Source organism: Ptiloglossa arizonensis, chromosome 6, assembly GCF_051014685.1.
Source record: "Ptiloglossa arizonensis isolate GNS036 chromosome 6, iyPtiAriz1_principal, whole genome shotgun sequence".
Lineage (NCBI taxonomy): Eukaryota > Metazoa > Arthropoda > Insecta > Hymenoptera > Colletidae > Ptiloglossa > Ptiloglossa arizonensis.
In genome coordinates, this window is record NC_135053.1 from 25,527,090 (window position 1) to 25,551,719 (window position 24,630).

Below are 24,630 nucleotides of genomic sequence, written 5' to 3' on the forward strand. Positions count from 1 at the left end.
TCTCGCGCGAACCTCGAATTCGCCGTTTCGGGACACCGAAATTCTTCAACGTCTTCGCGAGTCTTTGCTTCGCGTCGAGCGACAAAGTTCCTCCGGCTCGAAGAACCGAGAGGAACATTCTCGAATCGCGATTACGCGTTTACCGTGAACTTCGATTTATTTGTACGCGGTGCGAGGTGGAGAGTATTCTGGACGTATCGGTTCGGTGATTTCGACTCGTCTCGGTTGGGTCGAGGAAAGATCGATCGTCTTAACGATTGTCCATGATTGGTTCATTCTATCGGTGTCGAGGTGTCGAGGGTGGATATTTTCACAGAGTCTCGTCGATAGAAAATTGTGCGACGTTCCGATGGTAATACCTAGATTTTTAAAAACGAAAGGTTTACCCTTTACGAAGCCCAAGGAAAATCGTCCCTCGCCATTCGCGGCGCAACAATTTTCCGTTGTCGCGTTTCGGGAATACTTTTCTCGTTCGCGCGACGAGAAATAGCCAACGTCTTGGATTCCGCTCGGAAGTTCGCGAGCGATTATCGTCGATCGTATCGCGTACGGACGTTGAAAGGTATCTGGAAACGAAATTGAGAACGAGGGGTAGCTCCGCGAATCGAAATCGGCCCGGACGCGTTACCGGTGATATCGTTATCGTTTACGCGTTCGAATTTCGCGAAGTAGCGGTCGATAGGCCGTTGACAGGGCTAGCGTCGACTCGCGGAGTATTCAATTATGCCCGTGGCGGAAGCTCCCCTTTTTCCGTGGGCAAACACCGTGAAACGGTATATCGCGGGGGTTAACGGAAAGGTTAAGGGAAGAGGGCAGCTCGTAGTTTGCCGGGCGCTGACTAAGGTACCGCAAACTGCTCGGCCGTCGGCTGTCAAACTGGCTGGTGGGAGGGCACGAAAGAACGAAGATGTGCCCACGCGCGCACGTGCCTTTTAATATGCCATAATGCGTTGCATGTCCATATTCATTAAGTAATTTTCTGCCCTGAAAGTCACTGCCCCGCCGACTATTGTCATCGCCGAGGACCCGGCGAGGACGAACCGGACGGATCGGGTCGGGATTTCGTTCGTTTCGAACGATCGTACGTTGTACGCGATACAACCGTCAACGATCGCGATATTTGATCTCTCTACGCAAGTTCGAGCCGCGTTTCGAAACGATGATCGTTCTTTTCTAGCGACAGATTCGTCCGTTCTCGATCGGAGAACCGGGACGCGTTATAGATCGGGAAACGAGAAATCGTGTCTCGATAGTCCGCGAGTACTCGGTCCGATATCGTTCGTTGCGCGCGCACCGTCCCGATCCTTTGGTTTCCCGTCTTTCATATTTATGATCTGCTTAACGCCACGATGCGGTTCCGTGGTGTGGTTCCGCGCGCATAAATTTCCGTACCCTGTGGTTACGGTGAAATCACGCTCCGCGGCGTCGCGCGTTATTCTCTCCGTCGCTGCGACGACGATTGTCTCGCGGTGTTCAAAGGGTACGCGAAAGAATAATTTCGGACGACGGCAATTTGTCGGCAACGCGGTAACGGTAACGCGGCGTACGCGAGGTCAGCATCACGGGGCGCGGTAACGGCACGAATCACCGAGATTCGCCGATTTTCCCCAACCTCGCTCGTCGTCCTCTCCTCCGGTGCCCCTCGTTTCCCGATGTTACCGTTAACCCCGAGACGCTGGATTTTTCACGCGTTTCCGAGAGATACGTGCCGATAACAACGGAGATAACAGAGACGTTCCCTCGAGAACACGATCGTTCACCGTTTTTTCGTAACAAAAGACTTCGAAGCACTCCCCGCCCGTGGAACGCGAGTCGCGAAAAGAGAACAGCCGGAAACCGAATCAACGATCGGACGCGAAGAAAAAGGATCGGTGCTCGTAAAGTTCTTTTCCATCGGACTCGAACGTACGCGTAACTCGATCCGTACGCCCGAGGATGGAAACATTCGTCCGCGTGGAACGATTCATCGATCGAGGGAACCGAGAGGATGCGTTAAAATTTGAAATTCCAGCTCGTTAGGCGTGTTTTTATCCCCGTCCCCGGCACACAACGTTTCGCGTCATCGCCCGATAAATCCGTGTTTACGCAGCATTTATCGCATACACCCAAAGACGCAACGGTATAGCGTTTCTACCGTAATCGGTGTTCCACTTTCGATCGTTTTCCGGCGAAAAGAGATCATTTTCGCGTCTGGGAGTTTCCATTTGCTTCTCCGCGAGTCCGGCTTCGGATGGCTCGTTGTCGTCGAAGTCGATTCGCGGACCACGGGAGAAAGACTTTCCTTCCCGGTACGATAACCGATGTATCGGTCGAGTGTCGTCCGACTCGCGTCGCTGGTCGAGCGGCGCGTATCCGAGCTGCAGAAAATCGAGGTTTCCACGTGCATCGAACGCGGCGCGGGTCGATAGCGTGACGACGATTTGTCGAGAAGCGATATCGCGGCGAGGCGAGGCGAGGCGAGTGTCGGTGGAATAAAGAATAATTCGGGGCGACGGCGATTTGTCGAGCAACGAGATAGCGCGTCGGTATCGAGTCAGGTATCGGAAATCGCAGCAGCCCTGCCGGGAACGCTCCTACACGCCGTGCCTACGGACGTATGGACGCGCGCGGAACACGTACCACGTAGCACGTAGCTCGTAGCACGTCGTATCAACTGGGTGAACGAGGCAACCGAGAAGCCGAGTTCTGAGATCAAGTCACGCGTAGCCTAAAGAAAGTTGTTTAAAGGTCAGTGTAGCTCGACTTGCATCACAAATGCCAATCCAGTTACGAAATGTGTAGAGGGAACAATGATACTCTCGTGGAAAGTAATTCGTTCCCTCGCGCAACGTCTCCTCCTCGACGGATCCCCCCTTCGTTCGCCGCACGGTTGGTTTCTCCACGGAAAATCCGCGAATCCGCGCGAATGCTTTCCCACAGTTCCGAGCGAAACGCGAGAACGCCTCTTGGGAACTCGCGCGCGCGCTAGCGCGGGCTCTCGTTCGATGTTGGTCGAGAAACAACCCTAATCCGGGATCCAAATTTTTCGAGCTTCGTCGAGAATCTCGAAACGACCCGCTCGAACGAGACTTTCGGTCCAGCGATACCGAGCTCCCCCCCTTTTCCCGGTGCTTTTCGAAGATTTCGCGAATTATGCATCTATCGGTGGGCCGTATCTCCCATCTTATTCATATCCGCGAAATAATGCTGAATAATTTCGCCATAAATACGTGGCGCGTCCCACGTGGGCGTAAAGTAACGATAATGCAAGTAAATAATGGACGCAAGAGTTTTATTACCTAGGCGGCTGAATGGCGAGATAGAATCTACGTGTCCGCGGCAGTACAGCCCCCTCGAACGCCGGCCAACACAACGGAACGGAGGAGAAGAGAACAGAGGAGAACGAGCACCAAGCGGAGCCGTGCCTAGCCGAGCCGAGACGAGACGAGGACGCGTCTCGAGCTCCTCTCGGCTTCGCGCTCGGACCGAACGGTGCGCGCGTATTGTGTATCGCGATCGCTCGAGCCGTGCTCGGACCCTTTCGGAAATTTTTCGACCGAGACCCCTTCCTTCCTTCCTCGTTGCCTATCGCAACCTCCGCTTCGCGCGTCTATTCCTCGAATCTCGAGCGCGTACATTTCGATCCTTCGTGAAACGAACGCGGTTCAAATTCCAGGATCGCCTGGAAACGAGCGATCGACGATCGTTTTGCGCCTGTACGCTCTCCCGTTGCTGGATAAATAAAAATATCATAAATTTGGTATCCAAGACGAGAGGTAGTTTTGCGCAATGGGTCGGTTTTTTCTTCAAAACGGTGCAATTTCCTCGGTTTCGCGAAACTTTGAAATCCGTTTCGAAGCACGACGGATCGTGCGCGATCGGAGAAAATTCCGTCCATTTTCGCATCGGTCCACTGTGGGAACCTGAATCGCGCCACGTTCGCACTGCAAGGTACCCGCGGGATTTAATTCGTTGCCCGTACTCGCTGGTACGCGAGTTTGACGATTCGTTGGAACAATCCGCGATAAGTTTCCGTTGCGATGGAAGAGAAACTTTTCGAACGTCGTATCGTCGTGTTTTCGCGGCGCGGTAGGTACGTAACCCCTTTAATCGGCGCAGGTCCGCTCGTTTTAGTTTTATCCCGTGCCTTTGACTCGGAGCGTTGATTTCTCTCTTCTCTTCTCCCGTTGTTTTCTTTCGTCGAGATACCGCTCTTCGTCGACTGGTTATTCCTCTCGCGCCGTCGCTTAAATAAACTACCGACTCGCCTCGAACGGCATTACTGTCTTCCTTTACGACTTTATAGACGCGACTCCATTGTCTCTCGAGCTCGGAGCGAATTCTCGTTTCGTTCGTTCAAGCTGCGCTCAAAGTTGCGAAATAGATAGTTATTCGATATATAGGTCATCGATCGGAATAGCAGCTTTTTAACCGCGCTGTTCTCCCGCGTCACCGCGATCACGAACTTCGTGCTTCGATCCCCTTCGAAGGATTTCATCGCGCGCGGTTCTTATCTTTTTCTTTCTTTTTTTTTTCTTTTTCTTTTCAGCGAGGATGTCGACGATGAATGGGTCTGCGCGCGATCAATTAAGAACCGCCGGACATTAATTAATTCCAAGCGGAATCGCAATTCGTTTCTTCGCTCCTACGTCCCGACGCGAAACTACGATTATTATTCACCGTCGCGACTCTGCGCTCGTAGATTTTTCACGGTGGTTCGAGCCTCGCGGATCAACGTACTCCGCGTCGATCGAAAAACGACGGTCGCGTATCGTTCGATGACGGTCGAACGATCGAAAATTGATTCGAGGAAGGTCGCGAGTCGTCGTTCGTAAACGCGATCGGCCGAGAGACGCGAGAACCGAAAGGTCGATCAATTTCCGGAGCGAGGGGTCGCCGCGGCGACATTTCGAAGAAACCGTACCGAGGCATAAATCGCGGCCCGAATTTGCGTCTGAACTTAATCCTTGATTGTGCCACGCCTCCTCCGTTTCTTTCTTTACGCCTTCGTCTCGAAACTTTCCTCTCCTTCTTCTGCCTCTTCTTCCTCGTGTAGTTGGTTCGGGCCACAGGCGTCGCCCATCTCGCGCCATCATTTAAGTAAATTACCGGCTTGCCGCGCACGGGAACGACACCGTTGCACGGTCGCCATTATTTTCGTACAACTTTGTACTCCTCCTTTTCGAGTTCCGGCGACGCGCGTTCTGCCCGAAACGTTCCCGAGGCTCCTCGATCCACGAGAACGAGCCACACGCGCGGATATCGCGGAGATGGTCCGAATTTTCCATAAAGTCCGTTTACGCTCGAATCGACGCGAAGCGATCTGTGGCTCGATCGCGAGCTCTTCGTTGAAAGTTTTCAACGATCGTGTTAAAAATCGCTTTGGACGCTCGGGGGCGATTTCCTCTCTTTTGTCCGAAGCGAGACGCCGCTGACAACACCGGTAACAACAACCGCGTAGACGGTGCGCGCAGGTTGGCCAACATTGCCCATCGTGGCTCGGATTATTTTTCTGGGTCACGCTGTCCGATCGATCGTATCCGCGCTACGCTCCTTGTATTTATTTGCGCTTGGATTTTCCGCCGCGTATATTCCGCGTGCCATTGTCGAGGCACATTTAAACCCGCGGTATAAATAACAGCGTTTAACGGCTCGTTGCGCGACTCGTTCTCCGACGCGCGCGAAACGCGAATTCTCGGAACATCGGGAGGAAACTCGATCGTCGAGGAAATTACGCGAACACGGGCCAGGGTTGACGAGACGTGTGGGCGTTGGAACGAAACGAATCGAACAGGACGGGAATTTCGGAAGCTCGGTCCTCTTCGGCTGAAAAAGCACCTAGCTTTCAAAAATGGCCGACAGCGCGCGGCTGACATTTCCCCGGGCGTTTATCGCGATAATACGGGTTTAGGTCAGAGGGTGTGGCCTCGCCAGATTGATTCGGCGAGCTCGCTTCTGCGCGCTACGCTTCGTTACCGCGAACAGTATGGCTGCTTTCCTTGTCACGGCTTTTCATCCATCTTTCTTGTCCCATTTGCCCCGAGACCCGATAAATAGACCGAACGATAAACCTGTCGCTGTATCGCCGTTGAATTCATCCGATGATTCGCTTTCGATAATTATGATATACGACGCGATTTTCCGTTCCGCGTACGGTCCACCGCCCGAAACAATTTCTAGGTTTCGTTTTACTCTCGTCATCGGTGTTCGCGCAAACCGCGAGTTTGTTCCGGCGAGTACCCGCCCCACCGCGCCGTCTTTCACGTTTCCTTGCCTCTTTTCAACGACCGAACGTTGAGCTCGCGAGCTCGGATAGATCGGACTCGAGTCGATGGGAATACGGTACCAGGAGCAAGGGTTACGTGGACAACGTCGAGTAATTTTTACTTTCGTCTCGGACTCTCCTGAATTTTCCCTTCGAAAGAGGCCCAAGGGTCGAGCTCGTACGGTTCCGAACGTTGTCGTTCGTTCCCCGTTTCGATCGGTCGTACGCGCCGCGAGATACGTCGTTGTTTACGCGGCTAGTATCCCGCAACCAGTTCAGTACTTTTCCAGAGGCGTAGGACTTTGATCGATCTACCGGATAGTTCGAGGCTCGGCGGGCTCATCCTCGCGTCGCGATTTTCCTCGAATTGTCCGCGTTGGCGTACGACGCGCGGTCTGGGAACAGGAGGATTTATCCGCGCGCGCGTTCGAAGGAACGAGAGCACAAACGCGGCGGTCGGTGGCGGTCGCGCGAGCGCGTTCCTTTGTCAGCCGCGGAGGCCGCGATTGGTCGGAATAAAAAATACTAGGCGGACACAGGCGAGCACGAGGCAACACGCAGACAGAAACGTTTTTCATCTTGCACGGCAGTTACGATGACGACGCACTATCTATCGACGGCGTGGGTGTTCGTTCTCGCTCTGACAGATTCGAAAACGCATTATTAACACCGACGACCCTGGGCTCTATGATTACGCGCATTAATAGCCGGATGGACGAACTTTGCTCGCGCTCCGCACTATTATTATTGCAGCGCGAATCGAGAGACACGCTCGAGCGAAAATCAAAGAGGGAAAAAAGAAGCGACCGTGGGGAGGTGGGAACGGGACGGAGGGCGGAAGGGAGAACGATACCGTGGAATATCGAGCATCTACTCGTTTTTCATTTCTTTTTTTTTTTCTCTCCTACGAACGCCTACGAGCGATCGAGGTTACGGCCTTTGTTATCGCGCGACCGAGTACGCGCGAACGACGTTGCGCCGCGCGAATTCGAAAGTCTTCGCAGTCGCGAGTAAACGCGAAAAAATCTTTCTTCGTTCGGCGTCTTCCCGATTGTCGGCTCATGGACGCGCGGTTCCTTTCAACGCGCGAAAACAGAGGGACGTCGATCGTTATCGTTCACCGTTAACGCGACGCCACGTGGGAACACTTTGAGAGAAAATTTCGCGCGCGCATCGCGGACCGTGTCTACGGCCGATTCGCGGCCATTTTTTCTCCCCCGTCTTCTTAACGGGGCCCCGTCGTCGGTTATTTTATCGATGGACGCGCTCGCTCGCGCGAGGCCCGCATCCATCCCGCTCGGGACGATACGCCATTTAAATATAATGTTTCGCGCGCAAGCGCGCATATCGTGCCTCGCTGCATACTCCTTTTCAAATTGCATATCAGGTACGATCGAGTGTTGCGAGTATACCAATCTTCCGACGATGAATAATTCATTGTGTAAATAATTCATAAATCACACTATAAGCTCGCCGGACGAGGAGCCCGAATCGTTCGAAAATTTCCGACGCAATTCCGACGCTTCTAATCGATTCGTCGCTTTCCTTCGCGACCATTTCGCTTCCGCGTATCGATGGAAAATTTTACGCTCCGCCCTTGGCCGCTCGATTTAGCTCGCAACGCGACGACCGGTCCGCGCGGCCGACGTTTACTCCGTGCTCGAACGCGTTGGAACGACGATTCCGCGAGGCGACGCGACGCGACGACGATGGAAAATTGTTCCATTGTTCGTCGGGAATCGGTCGCTAATCGCGAATCGCGTTCGACGCCGTAGCGGTGGAAACGATCGTGGCGTAATTCGTCGGATCGGTCGATCGGGAATCGATACCGCGCGCCGTTTAACGAGTTTAACGCAATAAAATCGAGGCGATCGGTCAACGTGGTTGGTTCTCGTCGCGTTATTGGCAGTCCCACGCGATAATACCACGAACGCATCGCTCCGCAATGCGACAGGAATTCTTTACGGCCCGATAACTACACCGTGTCGCGAGCATCGCGTTTAAACATTCACGCTACGTATTCCATACCGTTTCGTTCGATTCGCGCCATAACGGAGACCCCGAGGGTACTCGAGACAAATTCTTCGCACCGAATTTTCGAAGCGACTCGTTTTCTCCGTAGTCGATCGACGATCTCGCGAGCCGCGAGCGAGTTCGCGAAAAGTCGAGAATCCGCGAGGAGTGGACCGAAAAGAAATCGGTAGATCGCAAACGTAAAAATTACGTTACACTTTTCCTTCGTGGAAGGAAGCCCGATCTTTCGAGCGCGGAGAGCTCGAGGCGCGTTGGCGATCGGTCGACGAACCGTTTTCGAAGCTATCGATGGAAACTACGGGGGTTCCGAATTCGAAGCAAGGAAGGAAAGAAGAGCGGTAAAGAATGGTAATGGTCGCGTGGTTGGTCGGCCGCGTCGGGCTCGAAAGAGCGCGAAAGGGGCGTTGCGCCGGTTATATCCCGGCGCATTAAAATATTTACGAATGTTGTGCGGTCCGCGCGCAGAGTTGGAGCATTCGTCGAGAGCGTGCGGCGGCGGCGGCGGTGCACGAGGGCGGCGTTGCGCGTGTACAAATCATGCGAAGAATGACGCGGCATCGGCTCGCTCCCTCCCATCTTCGGGTCGAAAACTCTCTAGCCCTCGTCCCCTCTTGGTCGACTCTCCTCTCCTCGTCCATCCTCGGGACGGTTCCGTATACCTTCTCGCGTATGCGTCGTTGGATTCGTACGCGAGGCGTGGGGTGCAGGAGACCTCATGCTGCACAGCCCTCGATGCGTTCGTTGCATATTAACCGAGAACAACGCGTTGTATGCCCTTTCGTGAATCAGCATACCGCAAGTCACTCGCTCGTTTACCTGTCCGCCTGCTTGCTTAACCTACTCCGGGCCTCGTCTCCTCCGACGAGTATCCAGCGACGTTCTCGATCGAACCTACCGACCTTTTCTTTTCGCTTCTCGTCCCCGTGAGATCGTTTCGCCCGTTTTCTACCCGAAACCGACCGACCGAACCGACCGACGCGGCTCTTACGGTTTCGATGGAGGACGACACGACGACCACGCGGTGCCTAGAAACGCGCGTTCTCGACCGTCTCGTTTTGCTTTCAGCAGACGTCGGACCTGGACACGTTGCTGTGTAGACAGGACCTCGACCGACTGCAGAAACTCGACGAAGATGACCCGGAGAAGGACACGAGGGAGTCCTCGATGCAGATGGAGGATTTCTTCGAGGTCGGGGGACCGGTGTGTCGGCCCCAGGCGAGCTTCGTCTCGTCGAGGAGTCAACCGGCGGGCAACGACGACGACGTGTTCCTCAGGCCGCCGCTCTGGGAGGACATCACCTCGAGCATTCAAAAGCTCGACCCGGAGAACGCGGACATGCTCGGTTCCCAGTCTCACGTCAAGATGGAGACCGACGACGTGACGTCCCCGGTACTCTCGCCCGTCGAGATCAAAACCGAACCGTTGCCGCCACCGCCGACCTTGCACCTCCTCGAGGCACCCGCCTCCAATCCCGTCCAGACCTTCGCCAACGGCCATTCGAACCCGCCGAACGATACCCAGGTCGTACACCATCGGACCGCGACCCCCGCCTTCAAGACCTTTCCACCGAACAACAACAACAACAACAACAATAACAACAACAACAACAACAACAACAACAACGCCAACGCGAACGTCAACGCGAACAACAACAACAACAACAACACCAACACCGCCAACAACAACAACAACAACAACCAGAACGGCAACAGCAACAACAACAACGTTCAAAGCGGTGGCGGCGGGAACAACAACAACAACAACAACGACTCCACGTCGAATCACCACGGGGGCGGTAACCAGGTCGGTGGCAGCGCGACGTCGCCCCTGTACGGCCCGATGACCAGGTTGATGTACATTTCCCCGCTAACCCCGCCAATCTCCGACCCCGGTTCGCCGATCGGAGCCCCACCGAGGCGGACACCGCCCCCGCCTTATCCCCAGCCCTCCATTATGAATCCCGCTCACAGGATGCAGCATCCATCCATCAACGCCAAATTCAACAGGCGGAACAACCCGGAGCTCGAGAAACGACGCGTCCATCACTGTGATTTCATAGGTGAGTATTCTCGCGTGCGCGCAACCTCGCTCGCGAACGAATGCGTTCCCCGCTCGGTGTAATTAAATAATCCGCGAACGAACCCGTTGGATGAATCGTTCGTTTTTCGTCTCTTTGCACGCCGTCTCTCGAGAAGCTTCGTTTTCACCGATTGTCCCGTCGTACGGTCTCTCGCGTACGACGCGTTCGCGATTGGCAACCGGTAGGCGAGATTGCATCGAGAATCGCGAACGCGAGCGTGAGCGCGCGTCACGGAGCGGGGCGTTCGCAGTCGCGTTCACCGCCGCTCGGCGACAAGCCCCGGCCCCGAGATAGACAGGACCCGAACGCTCACGGTGCTCGTAACCGTTTCGTTTTGCAGGTTGTACAAAGGTCTACACAAAGAGTTCCCACCTGAAGGCGCACCAACGGATACACACAGGTGAGTGGATTATCAATTGGGACCCGCGGGGTGCTCGCGGTAACCGCGGTCCTCTTCGGGGTGGTTAAAAAGGGGAGACGCGGAGGAAGGAACGGTTCCGCGGTAATTAGGTATGTAGCTCATCTACGAAGCGAGACGAAGCGTTCGAAAGCGCGAGGTCGAGCACTCGGCGTGGGCAGGGCGCGGTCTCTCCTTCTCTCCTTCTCTCCTTCTCTCCTCTCCGCTGTCTAGCTCCGTTTAACCTTCGGTTCCGTCTCTCTCGGCAGGCTCTGGGTTTCTCTCTCCCGCTCTCGGTTTCTCCGCAGCGTTTCCGTCGGTGCGCGCGGTGTCGCGCAAAGGAGCCTCTATCATATGTAAACGTATAAGGAACGCGCGAGAAGCGTGGTATGCGACTCTCCGCGCTCCGTAGACTCTCGGAGCTAGCGACCCACATCCTGTCCGTATCCAAACACCGCTGCTTCGCTAACGCGCTCGTACCGGTACACCTACGTGTATTTACGTATACACGGTCTCGCGCGCACCAAAGGGGGTGCCATGGCTCTCCACGGAATCTTCGCTCGAGCCGTCGAGAACTCTGTTCCCGATAACGAGCCCGGACCCTCGCGATACAGATTTACCGGGGGTGAATTCCGCTCGGTTCGCGACGACGAGGTAACACCTAGGTTTCCAATCGTACCGAGTTTTAAACAAGAGAGCGATCCACGAATTTTCCATTCGAACGATGCAATTTACCACAGATCCGTGTTCGCGCGAAGCGACGGCCACCTTTCAAACTACTTCGAAACCTCCCCTCGCGATAATCGACGTTCGATCGCGATCGATACGAGTCTCCGGTTACTTGTTTCTCAATTTTGAAAATTACTACGGTGGCCGCGGAATATTACCCGGGGTCTCCGCTGGAAATCGTTTCAATTGCACGTAGGGCCTTGCCACGGGATCCGGGAAACGCGGGAGGATTTCGCAATCGTGGGCAAACTCCGCGAGAGATCGAGGTACCGAGCCAACGACCCGTGTATCGTCGTAAAGGGGCCACCGTGGTTGGAAAAATCGGCGAGGAAAATTTTCTCCGCGGCGAGTCGGGTACAGGCGGTTCGTGAATGACCGCGCAGCGAGGCAACGCTGGCCGCTTAAACGGGTACGAGGAGTGTACGCGAGCATCGACGCGTTGAATTCGTTCATTCAGGATGCGTCCCCGCGCCGATTCATCGATGCGCTCGCTCGCTCGCTCGCTCGCGCGCGGACGTAACCGGTGTTCGGGGGATTTCGCGCTCGGCTTTGAGAAACTGGAGGACTCGTGGCACGAAATCCCGCGAGTGGAACGCGCGGCTCCTCCGGAGGCCGTGGATTTCTCGGCCGGGCGTTTTCGTCGGCGCGTTCGCGGTTCGCGCGAGCGTGCAGCGTGCAACGAGGAGACGCGGGAGATTCGTCGAGATTCTCGAACGGGCACATTCACCGCGGGGAACGGGCACGAACGCGAGAGCGGAGGTTCGCGTACGCTCGCGTCGAGAGGAACGCGATTCGCGATTCGCGATCCGTCCACGCGTGCTCGCTCGGCAGCCTCTCGCGGAATGCCAGCCAGAGGCATCTTAAGTGCGATGTACCACTTTCGAATCGATACCCCGAGGTTTTGCGGTGACCCGTGATCGCGCCCCACCCCGTGAGCCCCGTCGAACGTTGCACGCAACGGAAGATGGAACACGGATCGAACGGCGATCCATATTCGAACAATTTTCCGAACGAGTCCCCCTTTTCGGTCCACCGTTGACGCGGGAGCGAACGACGAATCGAAAAAAAAGGCGAGAGAGATTCGGTAAGAGCCTTTTGGTCAGGAACCTCGAACTTTACTCGTTGCTTCGAAACGAGAAAAGAGACGTTCTCGAGGCGACGAGATCCACGGGATATAAAACTCGGTAAGAGCTCTCTCCGCGATAAATAAGACCCCGATACGTTTACGACCCCTTGTACCGTTTACGGTGCCGGTAAAAGGTACAGAGTCGAGAACGCAATTACGATGTATAATCCCGGGATTGCCGCGCGTTCCTCGAAATGACGTAGAACCTGGACAAACGAAGGACCGGGCGGTACGTCAACGAACGCGACGGAACTCGAAGATCGAATTTCTGCGAGGCGAATTTTAACCAAAAATTCCCGATCGATCGTCCGTGGCTGCGTTGCGTCCGAGCGGACGGTGTCCGATGTCCACGCGTTTGGATCGCGGCGTTTAATTTATTTCGATGCGGCAGGGTACAGTTGCTCTCGGAATTCCTTAATTATTGCCGCGTGTGTTCGACCGAGTCGATAAAAGATTGGCGCGCGAGTCTCGGCGCGACTAAATTAATCGCGGGGCGAGCTATGCGGCCTATCCACCTCTCGTCGTCCCCCTTCCGGCGGTACTCGAGGATCGTTGGAGAGTCAGCGCGTGCCTCGGTCTCTTCGCTCCGAGAGATTCCAACGAACGCCCGAGAACCGCGCGATTATCCTGGTTTACTTCCATCGGAAGGGCGGCGAGCAGTACCGCCTCGCGTGTCGTCTCGTTCAACGACGCGAACGGTACCGAACGCGATCGCGTTTCACGATCCGTTCGAAACACGCGCGAAACCTCGTCCGCGTCCTCGGGGGGGGAAAAAAAATATTCGAAAGGTGGACACGTTCGTCGAGTCGAAGCGAAATTTTCGATTCTCGGGTCGAGGCGTTCGCGAAAACGGAAGGCGAGAACGCGAACGATTTTTGAATCGGAGCGGTGAATGGCGAGGGGAAAGGCAGTGGCGTAGTTAGCGGGTTGAGAGCCTCGGGCACGTGGCGCTCGTCTTGAATGAACCAAACCGAACCGAATCGAACATAACCGCATCGCAGGATGCGTCCCCGCGACCCCCTCATTCACGGTCTGACCTCTCGTGCCGTGCATCTCCGAGTCCTCTCCTCTCCCTCTTCCCGTACCCTACCGTACCCTACCGTGCCCTCCTGTACCCGCCCGTACCCCGTTGGTCCGCCCTACAGCGAACGGACCGCCGCGCCGGGAAAAGAATATCGCTCGATCGCTCGTAAATTATATAGCGTCCAAGGTGGAACGTCTATATTCGAGGATTGTTCGGGCCGCTCGTGAGCGAACGTCGATCGATTCTTGATCAACGCGAAGGTATTACGGCGCGCTTAGTATTCCGTTAATACAGCCGAATGCGTTATACCGCGTGTAAGGTGTACACGTTGCGTGCTTCTTAATAGGGAAATTTCGTGCCCGATGACCGATTCCAGGGTTTCGCGCGAGACAACCTTGACGGCTATCATTTTCTTCTTTTTCGCCGTGCTCGGCGACGATCTTATCGAGACGCTGCGGGAAAATAAAAACCGCGATCAATTTGGAGCGTCGCGGACCGGAGGTAAAGGACTGGACCCAACGACGGGACGAATTCACTGCACGGCAACTCTTACACCGAAGCTCCGGTCCGCTTCGGAACCGAAAGCGCAATACCGCGCACCGACGAGAACTCTTTCAAAAGCGAAAAGGTTAACGAGCCGTATTGACGCGCGTCGTACGTTACATCGACGTATTAAATTCTCCTTGCATCGCAACTGCGCGTCGAAACACTCGAGGGTCCGAGAAACCCTTGAAAGACGAGCCGTACGTGGGCTGAAACGCGCGCGTACACCGTTCGAGACAATGCTCGCGGGCGTCCATTCGACTTTCGTGCTTTTCGCCGACAATTTTCGACGATCAATTATTTACGCTCCGGCGAGATACTCTCGAGGTCGTCCGTCGCGATAGTTTCGAGAGGTATTTTCGGCGAAAGGTACCACCACCACCGCTAACGCGCGATCCCGATAGGAAAAACGTTCCTCTCCGTCGCGCGCGTCTTACCCTCGTCGGCGATCGAAAGAAAAACGATCGCGTGGGAAGCGCGATCCTCGTTCTCGGTGCCGGGAGCCCTCTCCGCTCCCCGGACCTAACCCAGCCCTCCCCTACCGTACGGTGGGTCGCTTTCACGAACGAAGAATTACACGCGTAACGGGTTACACGTCGCGGATCGATGGTCTCGGTAGGGGGGAAAAAAAAAAGTGTGCTAGAGTCGCGATTCGCGATCCGCGATTCGCCGCGATGCCACGTACGAATATAGACGCGTGCCGAGGCGTACATTCGCAGGAGGTCAGAATCTCTCTCGCATCATGGGAGGAACACGCAACGCAACGTACATGCGTACGTGCACGCGACCACAGCCGTACGATTGGCACGTAAGCGAGGGGAAGTCTCACGGTGTGGCGTGCGCGGGCGCGGGCGCGGGCGCGGACGCGGACGCGAGGCGAGCAACATTCCTGTTTCATCCACACTTCCAACTTCGGCATCCTTCTAGCGTGTCCTCTGCCTCGCTATCGCGTTCCCTGCTTTAAAATCCAGCCGATTAAAATCCGCTTTTTGCGCGACCACCTCTCCTCACCTCCCTCGCTAAACGTCCGTGGAACTCTGCGCCCGTTTCGCGCCTTAGAAACACTCTTCGAGACGCATCGAAGTCTCCGCTCTGCCCGAAAAAAAAGACCGTCAAAGGGTCTTTGTCCGTTCCCGAGACGAACGATTCTTTTTCGAGCTGGAAAGAGTGGAAACGCGACCGCGCAACGTCACGGAGAAATTCGTAATCGTTGGAAAATATTTCCCGCCGGTTCGTCGAAGCGCGATTTAATTTCGAACTCTGTCTTTCGAGCGATCCGCTCGGTTCGAACGCCGAGAGCGACGGCGGTGCTCCCTTTATCCTCTCGGAACGTCGTTATCGCGGTGGATTTCTGGAAAGTAATCGTTGTCCGGTGTCCGTGGTCATCGAACGACGAAACTCGAACCGATCGAGCGCGTCGATGGAGACATCGGTGAGAAACGACGCGTATTCGACGTAAGTTCTCGAGTGGCGAGGAAGCGAGCGGCCCAGGGCGAAATAATAATCTCGAGCGAAGTAGGGCTAGGGCAAACGCGTGTTTGGAAAGTAAATTGTCGGATCCCGTGCGCTGGTGCGCTGGTGCGCTCGCGCGCTCTCGCGCTGCTGTAAATACGTAGGTACGGTTCGTGGTGGCGCACACCGCGACGCGGTGAAAGTGATCCGAAATTAACGGGGACGCGTTGCGGCTCGTAGGCGTCGTCGAGCCGAGGGGCACACACGGTTCAGCGATACGCCACCTGGACGTTATCAACCTCGTAAAAACTCGTCCCGACCGGAGAGAGACCGCGCCGATTCCGACAGTTCGATCGAGACTCGAGCGCAACCGCGTTTCCCGCGAGCAGCTTCGCCTCTCTCGACGAAATTTCGCGTCGAGGTTTTCGAACGCCATTTCCGATTCTCCGCGCGTTCGAAACTCCCAACGAACGCTCCGCGATCGTTCGATCCGCTCCCTCTGGCGATCGTTCGCGGAAAATTGCTCCGAAACGGATCCAGAAGGGATTCGAGAGCAATCGTGGATTTCGATCACGGGTCTCCGATTTCACCGGATCGATCCCGTCGATTTCCGATGAAATTTTGCGCGGCGAAGAATCCGTGGACGGGACTGGAAGGGATTTGAAAGTAGCCGTGGATTTCGAAGCGCAAAAAGATATAAAAAAAAAAGAGAAAAAAAAAGAAACATTCCCGAGACAATGTCGCCTCGTGGAAATTAACCGTCTTCGGTTTCCCATTTGCATTTATCACCGTTGCATTTATCGCTGCGCGTAATGACTCGTCGCTCGGCGAACGCAACAACAATGGAAGCGCAGAGGCGACGGTGACGACGAGCACCGACGCTCCCGGCGCTTGCCCGGTGGTGAGCAAAAAAACGGGAAGGTGAGCCACCGAGTCCCTACGATCCTTGGATCGGACGTGCCCGGAAACGCGACTCGTCGAACACCACCGGTGAAAAAGCGGCGAGACCGAGCGAGAAAAACCGAATCGGCGTTAAATTCGAGCGATTCCGTGGAACGCGCGAAAAACTGGATCCGAGAGTCGCCACCGTCCGAGACTCGCTCCATCGAATGACTTAATACTTGCCAATTAGATGACGGCACGAGCGAAACACGACTTTGCTTCTCTATTTTTATCGCGATCGGTTACACGCGCGCGACCATTATCGCCCTTCCGTTTCCACTCGTCGTCGCGTCGCGGAAAAATTATCGTCTACGCGTCGAAGAAACGATTTCGCCTCCGTTGCGAACCGGCCGCGGTTTCGCCGAACGAGTATCTTACGCGATATCGAAACGATCGTCGGCTCCTATTTCGGTATTCCCTTCGAGGGAACCGTCGAACGATCCCGGTGATATTAATTAACGAACCGAGGATCGCGATGGGACATAAAATCCATAGACGTGCGACAATTTAGTAACAAGACCACCGCTAAACGTCAAAGAACATCGCGAGACTCGTACGGGATAATATCACCGGTCTCGCTCGCCGATACAAGGATCGACCGTGGTCAACCGGGCGTTCGAGTAACAAAAGATCGAAATTCCGCTCTCGAGAAAATTGCACCGCTGTTTCCGATGTCAAAAAATCGATGGATGTTTTCTTAAAATTCAAAGTACGAAAGATCGACCGTGGTCAACCGTGCGTTCGAGTAACAAAAGATCGAAATTCCGCTCTCGAGACGAATCAATTTCCTGGAGAAAATTACACCGCTGTTTCCGATTTCAGAAAATCGATGGATATTTTCTTAAAATTAAAAGTACGAAAGATCGACGAGGAGGACGGAAGAGCGCGTAATACGCGAGACGAAGACGGTCGACCGAGTTGGTCGGTGTTCGTTTCGAGAGAAGGTTCGCTAGCACGCGCGCGACCGAATCGATATTAAAATTTCCATAAATCTCGGCGTCGAGAAAGAGCGCCGCGAAGGAGGCACGCGACAGGAACCGGGCGATCGCGACGAGGAAAGCAAGCCCGTTACCGAAAGCTGGCTCGAGTCGGCCCTTTTCTCCGCCGTCTACGAAGAAATCTCCGCGGAATTCTCATGAACGAGTAATACCGTGAATGGATACCGCTCGTGGTGGTAATACCGATTGTATGGGAGTCGTGCGTGTGGCTAAGACCGGTTAGGGTCGTCTCCATAGCGAGAGAGAGCCGTTTCGTAGAGGAGAACGAGTCAGCGGCGTGCGTGGGCGTATTTCTCAGCTATCGAGTCTTCTCTCGCTGTTTCCCGATACACGCACACCTTCGCCGAGCCTCGACAGAATTCCCGTTGATTTATCGAAGTTCCGATACGTACCGAGCCTCCGCTAAGAGTCGTTTCGCCCGGAAAATACGTTTCCTTGTTCCGCGTCGTTCGTTCTTCCTCGAGTCTCTCGAACGCCTCTGACGCGTTCTCGAAGATCGGGGAAAGGGTTCGCGAACGCGAAAAGAAAACCGAAATTCTTTTCCCTTCTTGCCCTTCGAACGTCGTTGGAATCGCGCGGCTAGAAAGTCCCGCGAAAGTCGTAAATTGTACAATTTACACCGTCACCGCGTAGCGTGTACCCGCGTCGACAACGGGCGTCGGAGCAACTCGCGCCAATGTCGTTCTTCCCTGCGGAAAAACACGCTCGTCTAAGTAAATCGGTAAATGGAATTGGAACGCGAGGAAACAGCGTCGATTTACGAATTTTCGCTGGCGTTCGAACGACTACGGTAACTCGCTTCGAAGACCGCGTGGAAACGATAAAAGATTAGAACGGAATTGGTAAACCCGAAAGTAGACGCGTCGAGATAAATTCCGTTGAATTCGTTCGTGCGTTCTCGCTCTGGAGGTCCGTGCGCGCGAAACGATAAACGTCGTTCCGTGCGATCGAATAAACCGGTAGACACGATTTTCGTGGAACGAGCGCGCTCGAAAAATAACGAACCGTAAAGAATGGGTTTCGAGAGGCGAGGTACGCTCCGGCTAGTCCGAAGATTGCGAGCGAGTGCCGCGATGGCGGTGATTCGTAGTCGGGGCGGGTAGGCGCGTGCGTCGAAAACCGTTTCATCGTAGTCGCGTTACCCGGTATCGATCACGGGAGAAAGGGTCGCGTTCCATGGGTTTCGAGGGAGTAAGCGCGGCGGAGGAGCGAGGGGTACCGTATCGTTGTACCGGTGCGATTCGTCGGTAGTTGGGCCAAGGAAAGGGACCTATCGAAGAACAAAGCGTTGCTCTTTGCTCGCGCGATAGGTAGACGAAGAACCTTAGGCTACGAGAGATGCCGCGGTGACCTTTAACTGTACCCGCGTGCCGCAACACGCTCACCTGTATTCCAGCGCAATCCGTTCGCGTTCTCGCAGCACCGATCCTGCCTCCTGCTCCTGCTTCTTGCTCCGCTTCGTTGCAACCGATACAACGGATACCAGATGCATATGCCTCGAGTCCAGTTAACTTTTCCCCCCCGTGAAAACTCCGCTCGGTCCGCGTTCGATCGAGTCAAACGGCGCTTTAACCCGCTAAACGGGGGATCAACGAGTTTCGAAACGCCTCGGCAACGGGCGAGGCGCGCGCGCCACCTAGATACGGAGAACCGATCCGAAACGAACGAAAAATCGCGGATGCTCGAAACGACCGTTCGCGAACCGGGGTTTCCTCGTTTTTCGGGACAGAGATGGACGCCGCGCGTCGTTACGTTGGACCTCGTGCGCGAATCGATTTCGGAACGGTGGGACGAAACGTTTCTACGACTGCGCCTAGCGAAAGTAACGAAAACGTGGCTACATTGTACCCGTTTTGATTCCAGGTGAAAAACCGTACCAGTGTCAGTGGCCGGAATGCGAATGGCGGTTCGCCAGAAGCGACGAGTTAACTCGTCACTATCGAAAGCACACCGGCGCGAAGCCGTTCAAGTGCGCCGTATGCGAGCGTTCCTTCGCCAGAAGCGACCACCTCGCCCTCCACATGAAGCGGCATCTACCCAAGCAGCACGCCAAGTGACCGCGCAACCACTCGTCGAAGTCTCCGGCGTCGAACGACACCGTCGTGACCCCGACGATGCTAACCACGAACGCATTCACGGTCCAGGAGGACCACCGGGAGGAAATTCGGACGCGCGACCTCCTCCTCTAGGCGAGATTTAACGAGACGCTTTCGTCGAATCGACGATTCGCGTTACCTTGTCCAGCGGATTGTTCGCCTAGGAGGGAAACACCGGCGCCACTGCCAAAACGATCCGGTCGTACGCCTCGGCGACGGATCGTCGATCGATTTTCACGCTCTCGATCGAAAATACCGCGCGAGCGAATCGTCGTTCGATCACGCGCGGTTACGGATCCTAGTGGCTGGACCACTAACACGTCTCGGCGAGTAACACTGTCCGCGTCGCGTTCTCTCGACGCGTAATTCGAATCCGCGCGGCAACGTTCGGGGGAATTCGGAGACTCCGTCGCGCCGCGAGTTCTTCTCTCGCTGACCGGGGCACGAGCGCGACACGGAACGAGGTAAACGACCAACCGAACGAAACACTGTCACCGGTTTCGTACGCGTAACGAACCGTTCGCGGTTACGAGGAATCACGCGAATTACGAGACGCTACGAGACAACGGTACCGTTGTCGAACGAAAAAATTGTTCTTTGCGATTCAACTCAACGAGAAATATCGATCAAAGTTAGTTCGAGAGAATTCCACTCGCGAATTCCCGGTACGGATACGTTCGCGATGCGAGCCGATGTCCGTGAATCGAAAACGATCGCAACGATCCGCTTTCGAATCGCTCAGCGTTCGAATCGATAATCGTCGCTGGTTGAACACCTCGTGACCCGGTGAAACGTAAACGGCGCGACCGTGTTCGAGTTTTTTAGTTGGCAATAATTCGCAACCGAAAAACCTCGCCTTCGGTGGACGACCGAGCCCGGGTAAAAGCGACGAAATTTTTATTCGGTTTGCGTCCGCTGTTTGAAAGTTTTTTCGGCAATCCCGTCCGACTGCTTAACGATTCTTCCGGCCGTTGCTTAACGACTTTCGCGGAGGATCGGCCGATTCTCCGGGTGATTCGCGAACGAGCGCCAGTCCCGCGCTTCCGTCGACTTCTTTTCAAATATCGCGCGTACCTATCCGAACGAAACGTCGAATGCTCTTGAATATTCGTCATTTGCATTCGATACCGGTTTCCGCGTGCAGCGTATAAATCGCCGAGTAAAAAATCGATCTGTACGCGTTCGTGTACAGCAACGGTGGATACTGCGACGAAATTTCGATCTTCCGAAGCGGGAACGGGCGTTCGAGTCTCGGAACGGCCTTCGTTTTTCTCGATCGGCGGGGGAGGAAACGCGTAACGTCGATACGACTGACGTTTCGAGTTTGGAAACGTTACGCGACGCGAGCTCCTCGACGTAACGGTAAATATATATATATATATATATATATGTATTTTCGGTGCTGCCACGAATTACGGTGGCCACTGTGTATCTCGCGCTGTCGGATAGAAAAATTCGTGAACGAGAAACGTCCAGCGAAAGGGTGCGAGCGACGATGATAAATTACGCAACCACGGACTCGGATATTGGTAAAATTGTTCACTCGGATTCGTGATCGGAAGCTATCGGGTGTCTTTCTTCGCACGGAGCGGATACTGGCAGTGTTTCGCGCATCGATGATCGACCCTTTCGATTTTCGAAGATCGCGCGAGACCCTACCGTACCCAAGGAGCGGTACGATACCCAGAGAGGGGTACGATACCCAAAATCGGGAATCGAGCCGCTCTCCTCACCTTCAGCGGTTCCAGTTAAGTATTTCGGTTCGATTTTGCATCGTTTCGCGTGGATGTATCGTCGCTCGCGCTCTTCCGCCATCGACACCCCCGTTGCGACGAACGGTCGCAAGTTTCTCGAGAGTGGTTATTACGGAATCTACGGCCTCGATGCGATCGATACGAGAGAGGAATGAATATATCGTGATGCCTTATGTACAAATTCGTGTAGATACGTGTATGTATGTACGTATGTACGTATGTAGAAGCGTATGCGCGTACACATACAGAGAGCGTCCCGTTTTGTTCTTCGAACGCATACGTTTCGAACACTACTCTCAATTCGCGGATAAACACTTTCGGGGCGTCGAAAGACTCCAAGGGGGACGGCCGAATTTTGGAAGAGAGAAGTTGGAATCGAGCTCGTTTCGAGCTGGTGTTCGTTGTCTTCGCGAGGATCGATAAAGCGTGACGAGTTCGATCGTACACGCGTTCCACCGTTTTGTCGAATAAATTGTAAACACGGCGAACTCGATCGAGCTACGAGCATTTCTCCTTCGAATTCGAACGTCCCTCTTCGCGTCCTTTGATCCTCGAAACGAGAATCTTTTGAAAAATATCGTCAACGAGTCTCTCGGAAACGCGTGCGTTCGAAGGTCGAAACGGTACACGCTGTGTATGTACATATAAACATACACATTATTATCGAGAAGCCGTCAGATCGCATTCGTTGCGACTGATCGCGAGAGGTTTATGCACTTGTGTGTGTGTACACGTGTAAAAAAAATGATACATATCCAATACCTATGTATTTAGTTAGTGTAATATTATCTGTATAATATTCGATTTTAATATTCGGGTCGGCGGTCGTTGCGTTCGTCGATCCACGATTTTACCGATCATCTTATTTACTTCTTCGAGAAAGTACTGCTTGTAATGCATAGCGATATACGAGAAAACGGCGACTCGACTTCTTTGGTCTCCTGACTCGAGAAACGAAAAAAAAAAAAAAAAATTCCGACTTTCCCGACGACGATCAATATCACCTCCAACCCTCTTTTGTTTCTGGTCACGTTGTTTTTCTCCTTTTCGTAAATTCGAAGCGATACGAACGAACGAGGATGCGCCAAAAATTTCACGCGCTTCGCACGCCGCGCGACGTAACCGACCGAGCGCCGAAATTATTTTCCAACGTCGACGGAAAGTAGAAGACCCAACGACGCCTCGACACGGATTCATTTATCGGTCCATTCGTTCGCACTACGATGCAGTTCACCCCTTTCGCGCCGCAAAAGGTCGCGAAGGTGGATCCGGTTTCACCCTTTATTCGAAAACGTCGTAATTCGATTTCGATAACGATCGTTGCTCGTCGGCCGTTCGCTCATCTTTCGGTAATTTCTTTCTCGGCGTCTACACCGAGAAGGATCGTTGAGCGCACGGTCGTTCCTTTAACCAAGGACGATAATTATCCACGGAACGTTTGTTCGGTTTCTCGTATTTCTAGATAAAGGGTTAAACGCACCTCACGATTTTCCGTGCCGCTTCACTTCATTTCCACGGCACCACTTCTCAACATCCGATCAGATCTTTGGTTAGTTCGCCCGCTACGTCGATATTAATCTTAACGCAGATATACCTCATTTACGGAAATAGAAAATCGAGCGCAGTTGCGACGAAATTTTCACGTATTCTTCCTACACGATTTCCTACAATTTTGTTCATAATGTTTATAAAATGCTGTAATTTGTGTGTTGTGTAATTTAAATATACGACGTATGTGTATGTATATACGCATATGTATTCACTAACAGAGCCTTTTGATATTTTCTATTTACAGGTGGTTGACATTTGCCGTGCGGCAACGAGACGCGTTACTCGACTCTGCTCGATATTCGACTCGAATCAATATTTAGCATTGTGCAAATGAAAAATGTGTCGCGAATGTCTCGAGGTAACAGGAAACGATGTAAAAAATTGTTTTGCCGCACGCATATCAATGGAATTGTTGGGTAAACATATGTTTCTTGCTGCGAGTACATAAATTCACTTTTGTATTTGCATTAATTGAATTCACAATTATGTTGTGACACTTACTTTTTATAGATAACGTTAAAATATCCCGTGGGCGATGCGCTGTGTCGGTAGCCATGATCGATATCGGTTAAATCCTACAATCGATCGTACCAGTTATTGTAAAATACGTGTATTATGAATATTTGAAGACAAATCCAACACTTTTACGGACGATCCGTAAACTTTTAATCCGATTCTAACCTCCATGGTACAGTTAATGGAACATAACCTGATACACGCTCCGTTCTCGGTGAGGCTATCGTGTGCAAAGAAAGCTCCGATACAATATCTGTATAGTTACGCATTTGCACATATTTCGCTGGGATACTCGATGACACTGATTCGTGCCGCGGAAAAGTGAACGACTATGCGACTGCAGCGACGCCCAACGGCCGCAAATAGAATAATTAGTAAAAACATATCTTTCGTACTAATTTTCCTTTTCCTCAAACTTTGGTTCTGAGTACCAATTGCGTCAAGAGTTTAACGTAATTTGTACTTCACCGTTTAAATAATTTTGATTTTCTCTGCTTTTCGCATACTCTTAATTAACAAATGAACGAAAGAGAGTACTTTTCCTAATGTATCCGTACAGCTTTATTACCATACGATCGATATTGTAAGCGAGGTCTACGAAGACTCTACGAACCTAACTGTGTTAACTTCTCGTTTTGTAAAATATGTATCGTTAGGAGTTGAAGCAGTATATGCGGTAGTTTTCCATCGATCGTTTTATATACGAATGCTAGGAGATTCAGGCCATCGATGCAAATATAAACCACGTGTCACCATCTATCGGCAGAGAATATAAATTATTCCTTTACACGATTGGATGTTTGTCGGTGAGGATGTTTTCGATCCGAATGACAAAATATACAATACAAATTGCAAATAATCTTGGAAGTAAAATTTTTGTTACAAAACGGACAAAAATCAATCTATTTCTACTCTGGATAAAAATATACCCAAAATGGAGAGGAGTCTCCAGGGGGAATGAACATATCGATGGTTTTTAAAGCATTGTTCGTACTAGAACATTGTTAATAACTATTGAAACTATGGTCCGATGACGGTTGTTAATAATTATGATAAATAAACTTCGAGATATTGCGAAACCCGTGAAGGTGAACGGTTTAGTAAATGTATGTTCCTTTATGCGGTGTTATTAACATATACGCAT

At 53.2% G+C, this 24,630-nt stretch overlaps 1 protein-coding gene across 2 annotated transcripts in view; it reads left to right on the forward strand.

Annotated features, from left to right (window-relative positions):
• The window catches only part of LOC143148764 (uncharacterized), a 63,420-nt gene extending 40,231 nt beyond the window's left edge, over positions 1-23,189 (forward strand). The window contains exons 2-4 of one of the 2 annotated variants that reach the window (XM_076315432.1): positions 9,344-10,337; positions 10,699-10,758; positions 19,433-23,189. In XM_076315432.1, coding sequence (XP_076171547.1) covers positions 9,344-10,337; positions 10,699-10,758; positions 19,433-19,626 — 1,248 coding nt within the window. In that variant the 3' untranslated portion in view covers positions 19,627-23,189. The remainder of the gene's footprint in view (positions 1-9,343; positions 10,338-10,698; positions 10,759-19,432) is intronic. The other variant, XM_076315433.1, reaches the window with a different exon arrangement.
• Positions 23,190-24,630: the final 1,441 nt, after the last annotated feature.